Source organism: Notechis scutatus, chromosome 3, assembly GCF_049901735.1.
Source record: "Notechis scutatus isolate UNSWTSFEM ecotype Mainland chromosome 3, rNotScu1.2, whole genome shotgun sequence".
Classification (NCBI taxonomy): Eukaryota; Metazoa; Chordata; class Lepidosauria; order Squamata; family Elapidae; genus Notechis; species Notechis scutatus.
The window spans coordinates 38,392,849-38,415,817 of NC_142011.1; the positions used below are offsets into that span (position 1 = coordinate 38,392,849).

At 40.3% G+C, this 22,969-nt stretch overlaps 1 protein-coding gene across 1 annotated transcript; it reads left to right on the forward strand.

Annotated features, from left to right (window-relative positions):
* The first annotated feature begins 2,209 nt into the window (after positions 1-2,209).
* On the forward strand, positions 2,210-21,950 carry AMPD1 (adenosine monophosphate deaminase 1). Its single transcript, XM_026675108.2, has 15 exons — positions 2,210-2,366; positions 8,335-8,509; positions 10,040-10,205; positions 13,052-13,217; positions 15,336-15,555; positions 16,330-16,459; positions 17,096-17,290; positions 17,409-17,540; positions 17,639-17,802; positions 19,236-19,362; positions 19,644-19,807; positions 20,312-20,432; positions 20,799-20,972; positions 21,088-21,198; positions 21,619-21,950. Exons 1-15 carry the CDS (start codon positions 2,345-2,347, stop codon positions 21,775-21,777), a joined length of 2,226 nt encoding a protein of 741 aa, XP_026530893.2. The 5' UTR covers positions 2,210-2,344; the 3' UTR covers positions 21,778-21,950.
* The last annotated feature ends 1,019 nt before the right edge of the window (positions 21,951-22,969 follow it).

A 22,969-nucleotide genomic window follows, 5' to 3' on the forward strand; every position in this document is an offset into this window, starting at 1 on the left:
GTGACCAAAAAATAGCAAAGATACTAAGTAAATATATATTATGATGTTGGACGGAAATACAGAATACAACCAAGAATAAAATATCAGTGTCAGTGCACAGTACTAAATCATCTGAAGCCTGCTGGAAGAGCCACAGGCTTTCCTAAACTGATGATAAGGCTGGGGTTGTATAGATAACAAGGGGAATGTTGTATCTTTGTAGTTCTCTATTACAAAGCCACAACCTCCAAAATATTTCTGCACACATTTTCTGTTCTTTTTCTGATGACCCGACTCTACTTCATCTGTCTTTTTGAATAAAAGAGGTCACAAGAGCTCAAAAGGGAATTAGTGTTACTGTAAAGCCTGAAGGTCATTCTTGGTTTCAGATGCAGTTTTAATACCTTTGACATTAACTGCAGAAATATTAGAAGCAAATGTAGTTTTTACCGCCAGCTATAGGGGGCAGATAGTTTTCTGAAAACAGATTGAGAAAGCTGGGAAGGTCTTCCCAAGGATGACATGTGGGACTGGACTGCCGGGATTCAGTAAATTAACATATTGAGCTGGGCCTGAACACTAGGATTTAGAAATGGTTGCATTTCAATTGCATTTCAAAATGAAAGAATATTGGAGGAAATTCCAACAAATAATTAGCCTCTTTGAGAGATCAGTAACTTGTGATTCCTGTATTCAATTGTAGCTGGTGTGAAAGAGATTTTCTGGAGTTAAAAGTAGTTCTGCAGGTCATGGGTCTCCAACTTGGCAATTTTTAAGACTTGTGGACTTCAACTCCCAGAATTCCTGAGCTAACATGACTGGAGAAGGAATTCTGGGGGTTGAAGTCCACAAGTCTTAAAGCTGTCAAATTTGAAGACCCCTGATTCTAAACCCTAAATCTTATCTGCAATCATATTGTGGTGAGTCCCTGTGGCAACATTCTCAGGTAGGAGATGCTGGGAGAGCACAGATTACAAAGATTTCGATAAGGAGAACTATGTTTCCTATCTGCCCTGACCTTCAGCCCTTAAGTTATCTTATTGTTATTATTATTGGGCACAGTGGAGAATGCTGATCTGTAATCAATGCTAAAGTAAAATTTGGCTAACAAGTCAATATAAATTCTTTGATGGGATCTTCTCCTTCAAGACAAGCAATAAAATAAAAATATTGGGGGGGAAAGTCTAGACATATTCTGACAGAATATCCTTTCAGAGGAAAAAAAAAGTATCCTTTTTAGGCGACAGATTTAGTATTTAGATAATGCTTCTAATTTTTTTTCAGTCCCTTGAAAAAATGCTGCCTGAGGAATTCTGGGTTGGTGTCCAGACCTGTTAAGTTGTCAAGGTCCAGAAACACTGCTCTGAATTATGGGCAGTCACCGGCTAAGTCTATGCTCTTCCATCAGACTTCATTATAGTTTAGGGCAGGGGCGTCAAACTCGCAGCATGCAGCCGGATGTGTCACGTGCTGGCCCCACTCCCACCCAGTTTAGCAAAGGGTCCTGATGTCCTGATACATCAAGCGACTATGCCTTGAAGACGCATGTTTGACACCCCTGGTTTAGGGTGCTGCATGAATCCAGTCTACTTTATAGATTAGATTTTCTTTCATATGGGATGCCTGTGGCTGGAAGCAGAACCTTTTTTTACAGCAATGGCTCTTCGGCATCAATTATTCCTGATTATTTTTTGTGTTTATTTACGGAGAAAGAAGACTGTGGTTATTGATTATGGTTTTTAATACTGTAGTTCATACTGAACATTTGAATAAGCATGCTTTGTGAATCTGTCAAATGCATAATAAAAATAAAACAAGATGTCACATTTGGTATATGCAAAATGCAAAAATGCTTACATAATAAATTATGTATATGTATGAATATATCATTAATATTTATATAATATATATGTAAGTATGTGGGTTTATAATATCTTGTTTTGGTTCAAAAATTGCTAAATGGGGTACATAGCCAACACAGTGAGGCACACATGCAGATTAGTGCACTCCTCTAAAAAGAGAGAGAGAGATAAATGTTGCTCAAGTAGAAAAGATGAGTGCCCATTGATGCCAACCAGAGCCCTACATAGGATGCTGCCCATAGTATTTCATTTGTGATGGTTTCAATGTACATTTCAAATAACCCTAAATAAGTCCATGGCATTATTGGCTGCAGCGAAAAGTTAGTCTGACTGCAGCTTTAAATAGTCTGTTGCTTACTTGTTCATTCCTTTTAGAGAAGAGGAGTTGAGTTACAAGAGCACAGATAAATAATAAAATGAGCACTGGCTGGCTGTGAACCTTCACTCTTCCACTTGCCTATTCCAAAGTCAGTTCCTGAAAACTTTACTGAGGTGGTAAGAAAATGCCACAGGTGAAAATTCCAGGTAGGTCTACACCCAGTAGGTTGATAGGTAGAGTTAATCTCTAATCTAACTACATTGACTTGTACCTATAAAAGCTATTTTCTATTTTTTTTTTAATTAAGTATTGTACTGGGGCAAAAATAATTTGAATGAGGGGTTTGTAAGCCTTTTAATTTTCCCCAAAGGAGTCATTTGATAGATACCAAATATGTGAAAAAAGATGGAACAGACTGTGAACTCAGTTCAGCAAAACCCACTCCACTCCCATCTCTGAGCAGAAATTTATAAGGTCATGAGTCAGATGGTAAACTGAGGGCAAATTAAATGTGCTAACCGATGCCGGCCGGGAGTTTACTCAGAAATTTATTATGAACATGGAACAGCTAGGAAGCTGAGAAAAAGAGCGGCAGGGGAACCAGAGAAATAATAAAGATACCACTTTTTGTTAAGTATAACTGTTTTGTTTAGAGGCAACTATTGAAATATTAACATTCTCTCAAAAGAATTAATAGGCATTGCAAATCTACTAACTTCTTTATGGAGCATGTAGTACATAGTATATGTGAAATATATATTTTACTAAGAAAATATTCATATCCAGTTCATTGATTTTCTCTGCACAACACTTATCTTTGAAGGTAGGAGATTCCGCTCGTGTAAGAGCTTTGGATTGGTGTCTTAGGATCTGTGCAGTTAATATTTATGAATACGTAACTATTAAGGTATACATTGGAAGATACAATATATATTTGAAGAATGCGTGCATAAGCGCACCAACGTGTCTACCGTCCCTGTCCTATTGTTTCTCTTATTCTTCTTTTATTTTTCTTATATGTACCCATTTCATGTATTCACAACTATGTATACACTTATACTTATTATCTTGTAAACAATTGGCAAATCAAATAAATAAATAAATAAATAAATGTGTGGAAAGCACTGTTGGTGATGTGACTCTCAGATTTATGCTTACCCAGGCTGAGTCTTTGAGAAACATTTAAATTTCTCTTGTGGAGTCCATGATGTCGTCCAATGCTTTGTTAATGCAGGATCTAATCTGGGTCGGTGACCAGGACCAGAAGTTTAGTCTTCCAAGCTTTCGCACTCATGCTGGAGCCTGTCCTCAGGGAACTAACATTCCCTCTCACCAGAATGTGCTGGATGGGCTCCAGCATGAGTCCAAAAGCTTGGAAGACTAAACCATTGGTTCTGGTCACTGACCCAGATTGGATCCTGCAACATTAACCTTGGATACATTTATTTGCCTTCATTTGCTTTGTTAATTTTCTTTCTTTCTTCCTGTTGAACAATTAATAAAAAGTAATATGCAGAAAGCTTAAGCCACAGTTTTTTGGACGTTTGCCTATTGAAAATAGGAATTGCATATGTGAGAATGAAACATCTGCAATGTATTGAAGAAAGTATTGTCAAGGAGTCGATATTTGAAATACAGGTAGTCTTTGAGATATAACCACAATTGGGACTGGAACTTCCATTGCTAAGTAATGAAGTTCTTAAGTGAATCAAATCCAATTTTACAAACTTCTAGCCATGATTGTTAAGTAAGTTACTTCTTTATTAAACAAACCCAGCTTTCCCCATTGACTCTGCTTGTCAGAAACTGGCAGAAAAGGTCGCAAATAGCAATCACATGACTCCAGAATGCTGAAACAATCATAAATAGATGGCAAAAGTGTGAGGATTTGTCACAAATCACTTTAGTCAATTGCATCATTGGCACAATTTACCCTGGGAGAAAGCTGTCTGGCTATCTGGCTATGGCTGATAGAGCTGAATGTGGACTCTGTTCAGCATCTCCATATCCACCTCTGTATGGTGCTGCTAGGGCTTCTCTATTGTTGTAGAATGTGGTTCTTGGCAACAATGAAATGGGCTTATCAGATGTCCGGACAAAGGAGGGCCCCTTTTTGTCTTCATGTCTTCTGGTCTGGCAGGCAAAAGCTTAAAATAGTTGTGGTTTGGCTTTTTTTATTGTCTTGTCTGTGGGGCTTAGGGACATTTTTCACAACAGTAGCTCCTCAAACTTTTGTAGATTGTGACCTTATAAATTCTCCACTTCTTCCTTTTTCTCATCTGTCAATAGTGTCAACAGCCTTCATTTACATTATTTAATTTATTTCCTGATTCCAGCAATTACCTTCAGTTCAGCCCCTTTCAATCTATGATCATGGAGTCTGTTGGTCACATGATTCATCATATGTTTCTATTGTGAAATTTGAAAACTGCATTGTGGACAATTTTACGTTATTGCCATCATATGTTATTGAAAATAAAGATTGGTAGGAAAAAAAAGTGCAATTGAAAAGTCAGTCTTTTGATTTCATATATATGTAGGCTTAGGTATTTTTTGGGGTGTGCATTTTTGCTGTAATTTTTGACATAGATGCCAAGTAAGCTAAAAAGTTAGTGAGTCTTCTCCCACACCCACACATTTGTCCTCTTTTTCAACTGTCTGTATCGTTAGCTGCTAACTCTACACAGAAAGAACATCTCTAGGCAGGAGGTAAAAATCCAGAACAGGACTGCCTCTCTTACCATCTTCTATTTTTTGTCTTCAAGTAGAGATGGCTGCATTCTTTCTAGCCCATTCCCAATATACAATGTCGCTGGCATTGCACACAGCTGTCACTAACCTCGTCTCCAGCATATCTCTTTAATCATTATGACATTTTATGCTTATCTTGTTTATTCCTCCTGCCCATCTCTTGCCAAAGCATTATCGCCTTCTTGCTTCTTTGTATCAACAGATTAGATACCCATCTGATTATTACTTCACCTCTACTGTAAAATGGTAATATTAGTTGTAGTTTAATGTTGTGCAATACATTAGCAATCATTTGGATGTGTTGGGAATGCAGGCTACAGGTACAATACTGTACATCTCCCTATGATTGAGAGATGGCTTTATGAATGTACACAGTTCAGCAATTCCAGCCCTTCCATGTGCTGGCAGAATTTGGCAGAAGCCCATGGAGAGAGGCCTGTAAAACACACTTGCTGTTTTCCCCCTTTCCCCATCTCACCAACTTCTGATGAATGAATTGCAGTTTAAAACAAAATCTGGAGAAATCCAGGTAACGGGAAAAGAACAACTGTTTCAGGGAATGTCTATTTTCATAGTCACAGGAAAAATGTACAATCAGGAATTTGCATTAAGTACTTTATTTCAGTTTTTTTCTTTTTTAATTTTTTTTTAATTTTAATTATGAGACTACAACACAATACACCCAACTTAACTTTGTTATACATATATACATTTTATTTCATCATTTGTAATCTCCTTATTTAATATATTAATTACTAATTAATCTAATCATAACTACTAATATTTTTACCTTGTCTTCTGCTATATAACCATTGAAAACAATTATTCCATGTTTTATAATATTTAGACTCTCCTTTGTCTTTTATTTCTAAAGTTAATCTTTCTGATTCTGCACATGGCATAATTTTTCCTATTAGTTCTGTTTCTGGAGGTATGATTTCATTTTTCCAGTATTGTGCATATATTATTCTAGCCACCGTCAATACATGTACTATTAGATACATTATTTGCTTCTTTATTTTTTTATTTTATTTCAATTTGATGTGATGTGTTATGCTAAATTTTGTTTTTTTGTATTTGTGCAAGATATAGAATGAGTTATTTAGTTCAGCTTTCAATCAGATCTCAGGCTTATATTTATGAAAATACATTTTTCCTTTAGAACATACAGGCAGTTCTTGACTTATGACACAGTTGGGTCCACAATCTCAGTAATTATGTGAAGATCACACAACCACTTAGCTCAATGACTGCAATCAATGACTCCTGGATCACCCAATTGCAGTTGTTAAGTGAAGCATGGGGATGCTTCAGGGGGAGGTCCAGGGCTCACTGGCAAATGGAAACATGATGCAGGCCAGAAGGCATCAGTCAATTCCCCACCCAGTCACAAATGGGAGCTTTCAGCCAGCTCCAAGGTCTACCAGCATGTACGAAGTTGCTATGTGCCTGGATGCTTTCAGTGTGCTTCCCACTGAGTCACAAGGTCACACACAGTCTCAGCCCTTTAGGAGGCTCCGTTTTAAGATTGCAAAAATAGCACCCACTTTCAGAATAGTCTATGCAGGAAGGCCACACCTTGTATTCGCTGTGCTTGTCTCTCAGAAGCTACAGAAAAACAGAAAAGGAAACTGTGTGCTCCTGGATTCTGGAAAAGGCTAAGGTCTCCTGGTCATGGCCAAAGATGTCTGGGCCATGGCTGCTTTGTGCATACTGGTAGGTCCTGAAACCATTCTAGGAGCCTCGGTGGCGCAGTTGTTAGAGTGCAGTAAGCAGGCTACTTCTGCTGCAGCCAGCTGCCTGCAATTTGGCAGCTCAAATCTCACCAGGCTCAAGGTTGACTCAACTTTCCATCCTAACAAGGTGGGTAAAATGAGGGCCCAGATTATTGGGGGGCAATATGCTGACTCTGTAAGGCTGTAAAGCACTGTAAAGCAGTATATAAGTCTAAGTGCTATTGCTCGTGCTACAGGCTCTCATGTATGGATAGGAAGGGTGGGAATAAGCTGAAAACCTCCAGGGCTCCTGGATATGGCTGCGTGGCTGGAAGCAGACTTTCTGGCAGTAAAGATTGCAAATGGTAATCACATGACCGTGAGGTGCCAGACATAGGTATGAACAGGCTGCCAAGGGCCTAAAATGTAGCTGTGTGACCATGAGGAAGTGGTAGTATGAACTGGAAATGCTTTATGGACAATTGAACACCGCTTGTGAGGCTGTCATAACTACGAATGGTCAATTAAGTACAGGTTGAAAATGAAGACTCTCTGTATAGTAATTTGCTCCCTAGTATGCTGGCTGGGGACTTCTGAGATTTGAACTCACGCATCTTAAATTGCCAAGGTTGAGAAACATTATATTATATTTTCTTTGAGATATTTCTTTTTTGACTAATTTGCCAATTGACATAAGTGGTACCACTACCAAGCTAGAAACTGGGAGACCTGCTTACCTAGGAAAGCCAGCTGGATGACTTTGGGCCAGTCACCCTCTCCCAGCCCAAACTGAGAGAGGGTTGTTGTTGTGGGGAAAATAGGAGGAAGGTTTGACACCCTGAGCTGTTTGTAACAATAATAAAGGCAGGATATAAATATAAATAAATAAATAATACAGGAAATTCTATAATTTATCTTCTATGCTGAATATTTGCATTTTAACCTTAAAGTTAAATAAGAAAAGGGGAAGTGTTGCAGTATATTTTATTTTTTAAAACTAAGGTTGATTTTATTTATCTCTTTCAAGAGTGGTTTATTTCCTCAAAACAAGGATACCAGTTAGCATGAATCTACCCTACATAGCCAGGAGATGGCATTGTTGGAATTATTTCAATTTTTGCATTTTGATCTTTTAATTCCCTCTTTTGTTTTTAGTTCTTCATCACTGTCTGTTTCAGCAGTTTTCTCCCCACCTGTTCCCACATCACTCCATCACATCAACTATAATCAATAAAAGAGAAATGCAACTTTTCTTTGTAGTGCTTTATGTACAGGTAAATCTCACTTAACAATTGCCACATTTAATGACTGTATAAATCTACTATAAGGTTATATTAACAGAATCCTGCAAATCTGAGAATATATATGTATATCTCCCTTCTTGTCTTTACTTTCCAAAGAACTAAGAAGGGTCCCTTTTGAAATGCTTTCTATACCCCCATTTCTTTAGTGTGAGGGCCAAGCAACACGGACTCTGTAACACTAGCAACATTATATTCCACAGATTATTGCAGCCTTCTTTTGCTGTGTTCTCCTTATAACCAATACAATTTTTTTTCCAGATGGGTCGCTATTTCCATGCTTTTTTCTTAGCACTACGATTTGAGAGGTTGATCTCTTCCCAGGATATATACAAAGTTAATATGCACCTTTCTGATGGATCTGATGGATTAAGATGACCTACTGATCTATTGCCTTTTCCCCACAGAAACAGATGACGACATGCGCTCCTTTGCAGAGTTGGTCTTTGCCTCAGAGGTGAAGGATGAAGGAGAACGGCATGAAATCTCTCCTTTTGATGTGGCAGATGTCTGCCCTATCTCACATCATGAAATGCAAGATCACATGATCAAACAGGACAACACAAATGTTTCTGATAAAAGGTGAGAATTGGCAGGGGTGGGATTCTACCAGTTTGCACCTATTTGCTAAAACCGGTTGTTAACATTTTAAGCAGTTCGGAGAACCAGTTGTTAGAAGAAATTACTGGCCTAATCCTGTAAGGAAGGCAGGAAGGAAACATTCTGGTGTTGCTTACAGAAACCGCCTCTCCGTTAACCCTTATTACATTCTTGGCAGGACTAGACTTCCTGTCTCAGGAACTTCTCTGGAGTTTTTTTCCCCTCCTTTGCTAGTACTTTGCTTGTGTGGAATGACCAATGGCACTGAAAAAAGTGACTTATGACCATTTTTCACACTTACAACTGTTGCAGCATCCCCACAGTCATGAGAGGCCAGGCAGGCATGCCTCGATGTGAGTGATACTGAGTTGACCATGCCCAGCCAATAACATGACCACCAAGCCACGCCCACCAACTTAGCCATGCCCACAGAACTGGTTGTTCAAAAATTTGAATCCCATTCCTGAGAATTGGGCATATGTCCTGAAAGTTTGGATAAGTAACATTGCAAGGCTAAGGTCTCTGCTATGGTGCCAGTGCCAGGCTATAGCCATCTTTCTCCGTACCTATTATGCTTTCAGTCCCACCTAATTATTTTAAGAGAGAAACTGACATGAAACTATAGCAGCTTTATATTTAACTCCATATAAAATCCATGTGCATTTTTGAAGAGAGAGAGGGGGGGGCAGGCAGGCAGAGTTTTGTTTGAAAGGGTGGACTAAGAAAAGGAAAGGAAAACACAAATCTATTAGGGAGTATTCTGCCAAGAAGGACTAGTGTGGGATGCTAAGTAAAATGGCAAATAATAATCCACCTATCTCTTTCCGTACCCATTTTATCAATAGGAAAATTCAGCAACACATACTCACCATTCCAAATATTTCACCAGTACAGAAATCATCTGTCATAAGATGTGGCTGAAGAAGGAGTTATGTGGGTTTTATGTTACCTGTACACATGCTATAGATACACTTACATACTCTGATAAGCAAAATGGATTCCTGCTTGGAAAAGACTTTCAAGACTAGGAGGGTTTACAGAAGAAGTGGGCTGGATTCTTTGTGAAGTTAACTCTGCCAAATGTGGTCTTGCTCCTTCTCCTCTTAAAGTAACAAGAGAGAGGATCAGGAATTGGATCGTGGCTATGGTCAATATTTCCTTGGGTAAGGTGGGCGTGCCAGTGGCCTGGGAAGAGATATTCATTTGCCACTTTCTCGGGGGATCTGCCTTAAATCTAAAACTGAAAGACAATCACTGGTCCTTTATCTTTATTTTAAACAAATAAATATTGTTTCAGTAGGTCTGAGGATATAAGAATACAGTTATTAACTAGGTATTGTTTTTATAGTGTTAATATTGTGAATTGCTTAGAGCCCTGCTGGATTTAGGCAGTATAAAAATCTTATGAATGAATGAATGAATGAATGAATGAATGAATGAATGAATGAACTAAACTGCTGCCAAAATATGAACAGTTTGAGCTTGTGTTCCATTCCTTTTACTGGCCCTCAGGAAGAAGATGCTTTTGCGGCTGAAAACCATTGCGTTGGTTGTTCCTGTTGCTGCACACTGTTCAACAAAACTGTCCACTTTAGATGAGGTCATCTCTACTACTGCTATGTATGAAGATGTACCCAAATTTCAGCGTGTGCAGATCACAGGGGATTATGCCGCAGGGGTCAGTAGCTAAAGATCCTGTGCTTTGTCTGTCTTAGCCTTCTTTTATTACTTCTTTGCACCATTCAGATGCTTCAGATGTGACATAAAATTATGTAAAATCTAATTTCCACTTGGAAACATTTCACTGTACTATCTTAGACAGCAAATAGAGGATAATAAGTATAATAAGAGGACTAATATACTGTCTAGCAAAAATTGCAAACAAAGGAAAAGCTAAGTGTTATAGACCCCTATTGCAAAGATGATGTTGCAAATAAGAAATTTTGCTGATTATTGATTACACAAAGTATGTAGGGAGAAATACATACTTTCAAATATGCATTAAACACTTTATCCTGTGTCATTCCCTGTAAGCTGGCAAGAGAGCTGCAGAATGGTATGGACAGAATAGGAACCTGTGACATGAGAACTACTGTAGGAGGCCAATATATATCCTGAGATAAAGTTTTGTCCTGAGTATATAACATAGCTATAAAATCTTTGAAACTGAAACTATCTCTGACTAAATGGAGAGACTGCACTCTACAATAACATAATAAAATACTGTAAAAAAGTATCTTACTGTTGCTTGTTCCCAATCCTTATTCCACATTCTAAATCCCAAAGGATATAACCCAGAAATGGAGTAGGGAAGAAAAGATACTAAGGCTTTTTTTTTAAATGATACATTCTATTTACTTTACTTAGCAGCAGCAACTATATTATGAATGACATAATCTGAATCCAAGAAAAATTTGTCATAAAAGAGATTTGGCATCTTATCACATCTTTTGATTTCCTTTAATTGCTGTCTCAGATGATGGTTCATTGGAGAAGATGGCTGCTGCTATAATATTTATTGGCCACTTTTCATTATGAATATAATAATCTCAAAGCAAGGCTACAAGATTAAAAGCAAAACAATTCACCACCTTAAAAATTTGTTACACCCTCTCCTTCTCTTCAATACCTCATATTTTCTATGCTCCATCCACTGGGTGACTCCAAATTTGGCAAAGTGCTTGTCTATATTAACATTTGTAAGGATCTACAGGTTGGTCAGTACTGGGAGACACACACAATCTCTCTCCCTCTCCCTCTCCCCCCTCCCCCCCTCTTTCTCTCTCTCTCTCTTTCCTTTCTCTCTCTCTCCATGACAAGTCTTACCAAGGGGTCTTATTGGATGTACTCCATCTTTACTGTTATTACTACAATAGCACAATGCATATAGATCAGGGGTGGGCAAACTACGGCCCGCGGGACACATCCGGCCCGTTGGTCATTTTAATACGGCCTGCCTCTGAAAAAAAAATATTCCCTCTGGAAAAAAAAATTGGGGCCGGCCAAAGAGACCCGCGCCGCGCGCAAAAAAATTGCACACACAACACGGAGCTGGGCAGCTGCTTCCCTGCTAGCGGGGCCAAGGCCACCGCCCGGGAACGCCCACTGCTTTCCCAAGCCAGGGCTGGGCGGTGGCGTATTGCCCTGCACCGCGTGGCCCCCGCCTGGCAGCGTGCTTCTCAGCTGGTCTCCTCCTCCTCGACCATACAGAACAAACAGGCAGAGAAGGAGGAGACCAGCCGCTGGTTGGGGGAAGCTTTCTGCGCCGAAAGAGGCAGCTACTAATCTCCGGCTTTGCTCCGCTTCTCCAATGGTCCGGCACCACCCTGTTCTTCTTGTGCTGCGAAGAGGCGGCTAATGATCTCCGGCTCCGCTCTGCTTCTCCAACATCCAGCGCCACCCTGTTCTGTGTCAGGCCCAGCAAGTCCGAGCAGCCGGCGCACAGAACAGGGCGGTGCCGATGTTGGAGAAGCAGAGCAGAGCCGGAGATCATTAGCTGCCTCTTTGGCAGCACAAGAAGCCTCCCCAACTGACCAGCTGCTCTCCTCCTTCTCTGTCTGTTTGTTTTGTATGGCCGAGGAGGAAGAGACCAGCCGGCTGGTTGGGGAAGCTTTCTGCGCCGAAAGAGGCAGCTACTAATCTCCGGCTTTGCTCCGCTTCTCCAATGGTCTGGCACCACCCTGTTCTTCTTGTGCTGCAAAAGAGGCGGCTAATGATCTCCGGCTCCGCTCTGCTTCTCCAACATCCGGCACCAGCCTGTTCTGTGTCAGGCCCAGCAAGTCCGAGCAGCCGGCGCACAGAACAGGGCAGCGCGGATGTTGGAGAAGCAGAGTGGAGCCGGAGATCATTAGCCGCCTCTTTCGCAGCACAAGAAGCCTCCCCAACTGGCCAGGTGCTCTCCTCCTTCTCTGCCTCCTTCTCTGCCTCTCCCCTCTTGCTCCTCACAGTTGCCCTGAGCTGGTGCGGTTCTTTACTTGGGCAGCCAGATTCCCGCAGCAGCGCCTGCAGCAGCAACAGGCAGTTCTGCCCGGGCTCTGCTCAGGTGTCCGGCTGGGGCTGTCAGGAGTTGCTACCGCCGGCGCAGCTCTGCACGGCTCCAGTCCTGCATTGCCTTGGGAAGGGAAAGGCAAAACCAGGAGCCGCTGAGCCTGAACCTCCGGTGCCGCTGCTGCTGTTGCAAAGCACCGCCGCGGCTCTTCCTTTTGCCTTTCCCTTCCCGAGGCAACTTGGGACTGGAGCGCGTGGAGCCGTGCCGGCAGTAGCAACTCCTGACTCAGGGGCCTCCGAGGGGAGGGGAAGGAGGAGAAGAAGGGGGAAGGTGAGGCGATTCCCAAAAAATCTTGTGCTGACCCGGCCCGTCTGTCAAATTTTAAAAGTGAATGCGGCCCCCCGAGCCAAAAAGTTTGCCCACCCCTGATATAGATCCATAATAGATTATTGTAGTTTTCAGCCACTCTTGTGTCTTATGCTCTTATGATTATGAACTATCTGGAACTAGGAATCTTAACATATGTTACATTGTAGGTATCTGTGGAGGACTTTGAACTAGTCTGCCAGGGTCTGTATCGTGCTCTATGCATCCGAGAAAGGAATATGATGAAATCTTTCCAGCGATTCCCTAAGACTCCTTCCCAGTTCTTATGCACAATTGAAAATGAAGTATGGAAGCCCAATGAAGAGATGTGGCCAGGTAACTTATGAATAAACTTCTTATTGGCAAGCCTTGCTGAGAGTACATGGAAAATATAGCTATGTTTGAAAAGAAGGCTACTTGGGCTGTCCATACAGAATAAACAGAGTTGCCTTTAGAGTGAACAATACTTGAGGGAGCCCAGTCAGTTTCCCCTACAAGTGGTTCCCAAAGCAGAAATACCAAGTGATTATGGAACCGGATTCTCAATAATAGTAAAAATCTGTTGGTGCAGAGATTGAATACTAAAGATGAAGATACTTTTTGTCTTGTGTCACATCTCTTAGTGCAGTGGTCACCAACCAGTGGGCCAGGGACCACTGGTGGTCCACAAGAAAATTTTGGTGGTCTGAAGAGACCACCAAAGCACCCCCCCAAAGCAATTAATCCAGGATACATGGGAACACATGGCTTTGTGAACAACACGAGGTAGTGAGGGGAGGGGGGAAAGGGTGGAGGGGGGAACTTGCGCCACGTGCCCCAAACGCCTGGCCTGGCTACTGGGCTGCTTCTTTCTTCTTCTGCTTTTGGCTGCATGCAAGGAAAACAGCAAAAGTATTTCTTTCTCTCCCCCAAACTCTACCAGAAATGAGTCTTTGGGACCCTGCAGGGCATCTTGCTCCAAGAGGCTGTGCCGACATGACAAGTCTCAAAAAGACTCATTTCTGGCAGAGTTTGGGGGAGAGAAAGAAAGACTTCTGCTGCTTTCCTTGCATGAAGCCAAAAGTCTCTCTCTCTCTCTCTCTCTCCCCCTGAGAACAGAGCTGGAGACGGTATCCTGCGATCCCAAATAAAGAATGATCGATCAGTAGGAAAACAGGGTGGGGAATTTTCCTGCAGAGTTTTTTGGGGATTTTCCCTGGGTCTCTGGTCCACGGGATTTAAAATTATGTGTTTGGTGGTCCCTGAGGTCCAAAAGGTTGGTGACCCCTGTCTTAGTGAGATGTGATTTCTGCCAGGCCCCGTGAGACCAGTCTATTAAGTACAAAAGTGGAAGAGATTAACTTTCCTGAGGGAATTACAGAAGTCTGATTCTCATGTCATCTTTGACTGAGCAAATATATTCTGTTAAAGCATGCCTAACTTTGCTATCTTAGGTAGGCAGATAGTCAGCTAAAGCAGCTCTGGGTTTATAGTTAATGCGAAGGGAAAATGCTAGTATCTCATTTTCCTATATACGGATGATATTCTTCTATAGTACATGAAAGAGAAGTGAACCCCTGAACCCTGAACTGAAATGTCCCCTACCAATTGCATGTAATTTAAACTTTAATTGTTTTTATGGAATTTCTGTTACAAGTTTCTTGTGCAAACAAATGGACAAAACCTTGAATGTCCAATAGCACTAGAAAAATGTACAAAGTTCCTTAATGATAACAGAATTTAATCTCATTCTCCCTTTACTTTTTAGAATAGCCACAATACAGGTATGGTCAAACTCAGGCCCCGGAACCAAATGCAACCTCAGCAAAACTATTCCAACCTTATTTGCTTACCTATGTATCGGGGTGGGGGAGTGAAAAAGGGGAATGAAGATTACATGGTGGAACAAATATATGTTTCATTCACTGGTGTTGTTAGCATGTAGTAGATTTTTTGTGTGGTAAGATAATTTAATAGGAACAACTCTGAGCATGTGATATAGTAGTTCTGCAAGAAACATTAAAAAGACAAGCAGGAGCAAGGTAAAGAGAAATATTTTGGTCAGACAATCAAAATGTAATAAGCCAAAAGAAAGAATCTCAGCAAAAGTTCTTACCTTTTACCAAGGAAAGCATCACCGGAGGGGGGGAATCTTCCCCCCAATATCAAGTTATTTTCTAATGATTCTACAGATTTGTAGAATTTGTACAGATTTGGGGAGTGCATAAGCGCACCAATCGTGCCTACCATCCCTGTCCTATTGTTTCTTTTTATTTTTCTTATAAGTGTCTATCTCATGTATTCAAAACTATGTTCATTCTTATACCTGTATCTTGTAAGCAATTGACAAATCAAATCAAATCAAATCAAATCAATCAATCAATAAATAAATAAACAAACCATTTATTTGGATGTCTGGCATAGGTCCTATACCTTTCCTTATCTTCACTTGAGTGTTTCTTTGCTTGATTTTAGTGTTCACCTCACCAGTGAAGGATAGTGCAGATCTTTGGCGATCTGACAATCTTCCCAAGAATCTGAACTACCATACAGAAATGAAGGAAGGGGTGGCATATGTCTATGCTGACAAAGAAGCTGCTGCCAGGGGTGAGCCCATGGACCTGTCCTATCCTAACCTGGAGGTCTTTATTGATGACATGAACTTCTTGCTTACCCTTATAGCAAAGGGGCCTGTGTAAGTGTCTTAAAGCAGAAGACGTTGAGGTGGAGAAAAGCAGCTTTTCACCCTTCTTGGGGTACTGAGTATCGCAAAGTAGATGGAGCCAAAGTACATATGAGAGAGAAAAGAGAGTGTTTTCAATAGAAATTTGCTTGGTTTCCTTGCATTCCCCATCTGAAAATATCAGGAAGCTGTGTTGTTAATTTTTAATAGTCATATTCAGGGGGCTCTGAAAGCTCTGACAAAAATGGTCTTCCCTAGAAATGCTTCCTTGTGGTATGGATCATTGATATAGAAACTGGGTCAGCTTAAAAATGCTAAGTGCGTATGTGCAAAATCTCCCAAAAGTGATTTTATGCAATTAAAAGAAGTAATGGTAAACCAATCACCACCAATTCCCTATACAGTATCAGTGTTTAGTGTTTCTCAGCCCTGGAAGTTTTAAGACGTGTAACTTTCAGTTCCCAGAATTCCACAGTCACTGCCCTATATTGACATTTGAGATCTATAGCTGAATGCAGCAGTTGTATAATAGAAGTGTCTTTCCTGTAGACACAAGAAGCAAGAGCCAAGTTGCCCTACTTGGTAACAAGTATGAGCCGGCTGTTCAGTTTTAAATGTGAGCTTCAATAAGCTGTCATTTATTAAGTTTACAACAGTGGGGACCATCATGCTTGGCAGATGGTGGTGATACTGGCAAATGCTTTCTTGCTTTTACATCTATGTTTTTTTCCTAACTCTATGGGACACTTATGGAAAAATATGTGGTCTCTTTTTTGACTGTTGCAGTAAAACCTATACCCACCGAAGACTTCGATTCCTCTCTTGCAAGTTCAACGTACATGAGATGTTGAATGAGATGGAAGAATTGAAGGAGCTGAAGAACAATCCCCATCGGGACTTCTATAATTGTCGGAAGGTGAGAGATTTGGATATACATTATCTCCTTATCAGAAAGCATAATGTCAAATAAAAAAGCTGGAGAGATTTCTCACAATGACTTTCACATTGTTACATTTGCACCTAAATGTAGCAGTTATAGAAATTATTTCAGACGCATCATTCTTGCACGATTTTTGGAAATATGTATGTGTGTGAACAAATGAGCAAAATGTTAACCCCTCAAAGACAGTATTGCTTATTCCTGCTTGCAAAAACACATATCAAAGCTCTGATCTCCAAGATTCATTTTTTTTCCTGCTTCCAAAAGTCTCTCTCTTCCTCTTTCATTCCTTTCAAAATCTTCTGACTTTCCAAAATGAGGAAGGTAGGATGTGCTAAACTACATGCCCAATTATTTCATTTGTTTCACATATTCTATTTTTAGACACCAATTTTCTAAATGAAATTAGTGTGATTTTAATGCACACAACTGAAGAGCTCCCTTATTATGGTTTACTATGAATTCTGGGGGTTGTAGTTTTTATAACAGGGAAGCACCAGAGAAGAGCAGGCTGATCCAATCATATATCATTTTTATGATGGGTTTTTGGGGGAGGGATTCCCAACAGTAACCACCGTATTCTTCCCAACTGACCTTTGGCTTCTCTAACAGGTAGATACACATATTCATGCTGCAGCTTGCATGAATCAAAAGCATCTATTACGATTTATTAAGAAGTCGTACCGGTTAGATCGTGAAAGAGTGGTATACAAATCCAAAGAGGAAACATTGACGCTGAGGCAGCTATTTGAAAAGCTCAATCTTCACCCCTCTGATCTGACTGTGGATTCACTTGATGTACATGCAGTAAGTTCTGCCTATTTCTATTACTTAATTAAGGGTAAATCATACAAATGGTGCATCACTCATAATATTAAACAAGCATTTATGGCTTTGTGTACTTGACTATTCCTTTATGCTGCAGGGCCGCCAGACTTTCCAACGCTTTGATAAGTTCAATGCCAAGTATAACCCAGTGGGGGCCAGTGAATTGCGTGATCTCTACCTGAAGACTGAAAATGCCATCAATGGCGAGTATTTTGCTACCATCATTAAGGTTAGATAGCATGATATATACATATTTTTGAGTCTGAATTTGAGCATGAAGAAATCTACTGGAAGCAGATAATTTATCTTTTAATTCTGATTTATCAGGAAGTTGGCTCTGATCTAGAGGATGCCAAATACCAATATGCAGAGCCACGACTTTCCATCTATGGATGTTCACCAGAAGAATGGCCCAAATTAGCTAAATGGTTCACCCAACATCGTGTATATTCGCCCAATATGAGATGGATGATCCAGGTACCCAGAATTTAGTAAGTACAAAAGGGTGAGGTTAGCATTTACAAAAGACAGATTAAAACTTGGGCTGAACTGTTGGACTTTTCATTAGTTTTGACTCTAGCTAGGTTTTAATAGTTGCAAGTCATTATTGGGTTCCTGATTTAAATTTTTAAAGCAATTGCAAAGTAGCTTAGAAGAAACAGAAAATAAAATTAAAATGCAATATATACACATACTGTACACATTCTTGTCTGATTTGTCCTGGGTTTAATTCTGCTGTCTTTTTGCCCACCTTTTCTGTGGGCTTCTTCATGCCCTTGCTAGGTGGCATAAGGAATGAAACGGGTGAGGCAACATTCCCAGCTAGATAGAACTATTATATATCAGGAATTTTAGGTTAGTCAAGCATCTGTTGACTTAGAAGAGCAGGAGGGGAAAAAATAAAATGTGAACTTTGGCACATTTATATAAGGTTTTTGGTTTCTGTTTATACCATGGAGAAATCTGTGTATGTAGGGCTTCATTCTTGTTTGAAATAACAAGACTAATCAAGAAGGATAAGATCTGAAAGACTTCTGCCAAGTAAATCAATTTCTGAATAAGGGCTTCACTGTCTTGAGAGCAAAGATTTACTGCTCAGTCGTATATGAAACCTGACAGCTGTTCGCTGGTTATGGCCATTCTCAGAATGCCAAGGAAACTCTAGCTCCTAATGTATTTCTCATAACTAAGGAAAAGTGTGAGATGGAAAATCCTGACCGTTACTCCAAGGCCTTGAATCTAATTCATGAATCTTTTTTTAGTTTTCTAGGGCTGTTACCAATATCTTTTAATAGTCACATAGGAGAGGTAAAAGAGGCTGGGACTTGCAAGCAATATTTTTATATTGCAACCTTCATGTTGTGGGACACTCTCCATCTTCAAAGTAGATGGCAATTGTGGTGATGATTATGAAAACGATGAAGAAGAAAGAGGATTACATTTAGAGGTTGCTTAATTTCAGAACGACTCTGGCAGCTTTACAGTTTAAAAAAAAGAAAAAAATAGAGCAATAATTTGAAGTGTTCAGACAACCATATCCCATAATCCAACCTCCCTCCAAAAACTAAAACTAAGCCCCCATAACCCAACCCTCACAATCCTCACCAGTCCCTTCTGGGGAGCCATCAAGGAATGAATGGTCACTGTGATACAGTATTTACCATTTTTATATTGCTTGTGTTTATTACTTGTTCGTATTGTAAACTGCTGAGTATAATTTCTGTTGAGTCTGGTGGCATCTAAACACAATCTGTAATAAAAACTATGACTTCTGGAGAAGCTTGTGGGGGCAGGGATACATCCAAGACTTTTGTGAGGCAGCAGGTTTTACATCCTCACTGTACACTGTCTTTTCAGCCCATTTGCTTCTGCTGTGCTATAGGAACTGAGCTGAATTGATTCTCTTTCCTCTCTCTTCCCTCAGTGATGTCTTTAAGGCAAAGAACTTTCTACCACACTTTGGGAAGATGCTGGAGAACATTTTCCTGCCTGTGTTTCAAGCAACAATCAATCCCCAGGACAATAAGGAACTGAGTGTTTTCCTACGTTATGTGAGTACTTCCTGCCCAGAACAAAGAACATGATCCTAATTCCATGGTTGGAAACTGGGCATGCTCTTTAAAACTGCTTGCCAGAGACCAGGGATAGTGCTGTATCAAAAAGGCTGAATTTAAGGCAGCATATCCTTAACTAAAGCAGGTTAACAACTCATCAAATTGGGGTTCTTGACCCTAAGAATAACAAGAAATAAGATACATACTACACCACTATCAGATTTTAGCATCTTGGATGAAGATGGCCATCTTGTACAATGTTTTCTTATTATTTGCAGGTTACTGGTTTTGATAGTGTAGATGATGAGTCCAAACATAGTGGGCACATGTTTTCTACCAAGAGTCCCAAACCTGAGGAATGGAACCATGAAAAGAATCCATCCTATACATATTATTTGTATTATATGTATGCCAATATCCTTGTGCTGAATCATCTTCGACGGTAAGCTTGCAAAGGATTATGCTTTGATACTATGCTTTGATATTCTGAATTCCCTTTACTAACCCTTTAGTCAAGCAATGTTCTTAAGTTTGATGATTCTGATATCCACCCACTAACCCTATTGAGTGTATTATTGCCTAATGTATTTCAAGAATGTATTTGCATCAATCAGATCCCTTCATTAAATCCAGTTCTTAAGAGTCTTCATTCCAAATCCATTACAGAAGAAAGAACAAATACATGTAGATAAGGTCAAGATTATTGAATTACCCTGAAATGTAGATGTCCAATTGCATTCTGCTCCCCTCTCACTATACTTTTGAAATGGAAGGAAATCTCTCTCCCTCCCTCCCTCCCTCCCTCCGTGTGTGTGTGTGTGTGTGTGTGTGTGTGTGTTAGTATCCAATAAAGTCTTAATTAGCTGGATTCCTCTGTGGGACAGACCCTCCTATCCTATTAACCTAAGTTGTACAGTACGCATAAAGACTGCTTTATTTTTTCCAGGAAGCGTGGTATGAACACCTTCCTATTCCGTCCTCACTGTGGAGAAGCTGGTTCTCTTACCCACCTCCTGGCTGCCTTCATGACTGCAGATAATATTTCTCATGGCTTGAACCTGATGAAGGTGAGTTGTAGCAATCGGAAAAAGAAAGCAGATAGAAGCCATCCTTTTAAAATGCTTGTATGATTTTCCTGCATAGTAATACACTAAAATTGCATCTTCGGTTTGAAAACATGGTCCAACTGGCTTCCTTAAATGTTTAGATTTTTCTAGTATTCAGATCCCATCATAGATTTCTAAGAGGGGATATAACTGAAATGATTGGAACTTTTATGTTTTCAAGGGCTGAACAACAAGTAATGAATAACATAAGAGGGATAGAAACATTATTCAACTTTCTCTTAGAACAAACCTATATTCTCTCAGACAGGAAATTAGAAGTCTTGCTTCATGACTGTACTAACTCAGTTCTACTGTCTTTTTCCCCAGAGCCCTGTGCTGCAGTATCTCTACTTCTTAGCCCAAATCCCAATTGCCATGTCCCCACTCAGCAACAACAGTCTCTTCCTAGAGTATGCCAAAAACCCACTCCTTGATTTCCATCAGAAGGGACTGATGGTATCTCTCTCCACTGATGATCCCATGCAATTCCATTACACTAAGGTAGGAAGCCAGTTCCCTTTCATGGATATTTGTTTATAAAAATGGATGGGAAATGGCTAAAAGGGATGGCTGCATGTTTGGCATTTGTCCTTTCAGCACTTTTTTTATTCCTCAGGAGCCTCTCATGGAAGAATATGCAATTGCTGCTCAAGTCTTCAAGCTCAGCACCTGTGATATGTGTGAGATTGCACGCAACAGTGTCCTGCAGTGTGGCCTATCTCATGAGGTATGATGTTTCTTTCATTCAACTCTGATTCTTGGAGACTGCCTAGGCAAGTCCTGCTGTTTTCTTGGCAAGGCTTTTCAGAAGTGGTTTGATATTGCCTCTTTCTTAGGGCTGAGAAAAAGTGACTGGCCCAAGGTCTAGCTGGCTTTGGGACCAAGGTAGGATTAGAATGCATGGTCTCCCAATTTTGGGCAGATACCTTAACCATTACACCAAGCTGGCTTTCCATGAGGCTTACTAGAAAATCTCAAAGGAATATATAAAGTTGCTGTATACCTGAGGATATGACAAAGTTGATCAAAGGGAGGAAAAAAGATAACAGAGACGGAAGAGGAACAAAAAGAAGCTCCTTTTTTAACTGGAGAAATTAGGGAAAAAGTGATTGGAATGCATGTGTGACCCATTGCATCCCTTTGACAGGAAAAGCTCCATATTTTGGGCAAGAACTATCATGAAGATGGGCCACAAGGTAATAACATCTCCAGGACCAACGTGGCGCAGATCCGGATGGCCTACCGCTATGAAACATTGTGCTATGAGCTTGATCTCATGGCTGAAGGGATGAAATCACTTGACTAGGTTGGCGCATCTTGTATATCAACGGTTGGAACCATGGAGCTGGCTGGAGCCAGAAGAATACCATTGCTATTTAGCATTAGTCAGTTGTGGGGAGGAAAGATAGCTTTGACAATATTGTTTCAGCTTACATTATATTTTCAAAACAAGAAAAAAAAGTACAGCATGTTTCCTAAGCCTTTTGGTACTGTTGCACTTCTTTATTCTACAAATGTCAGTTTTTCTAACATCCTGGATGAAAAATCCTATTTCAACTGAGTTCAAACATTTTGTTAAGCCATTATACTAAAGAATAAAAAATATATAATAAGAACCATAACATACTGTATGTAACAAAAAGCACACTAGAAAAGAGGGAAAACAACAAGATGGTGAATCTGGCACAGCAAACAGAACACATACTTTAATATCCAGCAAGGGGCTCCAAATCACCTTAGCCCAAGGCTTGGGAAAACAGCCAGGTCTTCAAGGCCTTCCGAAACACAATCAAGGCAAGGCAAGTATACTTTGTTGAATTCACACACAATTAACAACACACAGCCTCTGGGCCTAGGTATCCCATGCCTTTCTTTTAAATGGATCACTTCACTATCTTGTTTTTGGAAGATTCTGAGCACCATGAAAGTCAGAGAGCATCTGATGGTACATTGTGCTCATTACCCAATTAGACTGAATGCGAGAGACTCCCAAACTGAACTAGAATTTATTTTTTATTTAATATCAAGGTCACTAATCCCACAAATGTTAGAACAAATAGGGTTATGTTCCTGCAGAAAGTGACAATCCTTCAAGAGTTGGTGCAAGAATTGGAACAAGTGGGTTCTGCCTCTGTCTGCCCCAGGATTGCTCCTGTCCAGGATTCCAATCTGCTATTCCCTTGTGCAGAGATTATAATGGACTCAAGCAATTCAATCTCTCCCCACAACCAGTTTTCATTCCTCCCCTCTCCTCAGCTCTTGGTTTTTTGTTTTTTTTGTTTTGGTGCCTTTCAATATTTGTTGACTCTTGACAATTGCCTTGATTAGTCCCTGCAGTTTTCTTGGCAATATTTTTTTTTCCAGAAGTTTGCCACCGCCTCCTTTCTAGGATTGCCCAAGATCCAGCTGGAAAATGCTCAACAAAGATTATTTTATTGCAGTAGTAAAAACTCTCTGTCTGGAGAAGGAAGATCCTGCAACTTCCAGCTCTAATCCAA

Excerpts from the sequence above, each read along its gene's own strand:
- AMPD1 (XM_026675108.2), top strand. The coding sequence starts at position 2,345 with ATGCCACAGGTGAAAATTCCAG. Across the intron at positions 17,291-17,408 it reads ATTCACTTGATGTACATGCA|GGCCGCCAGACTTTCCAACG; the intron begins GTAAGTTCTGCC and ends TTTATGCTGCAG. Across the intron at positions 20,433-20,798 it reads ATGGCTTGAACCTGATGAAG|AGCCCTGTGCTGCAGTATCT; the intron begins GTGAGTTGTAGC and ends CTTTTTCCCCAG.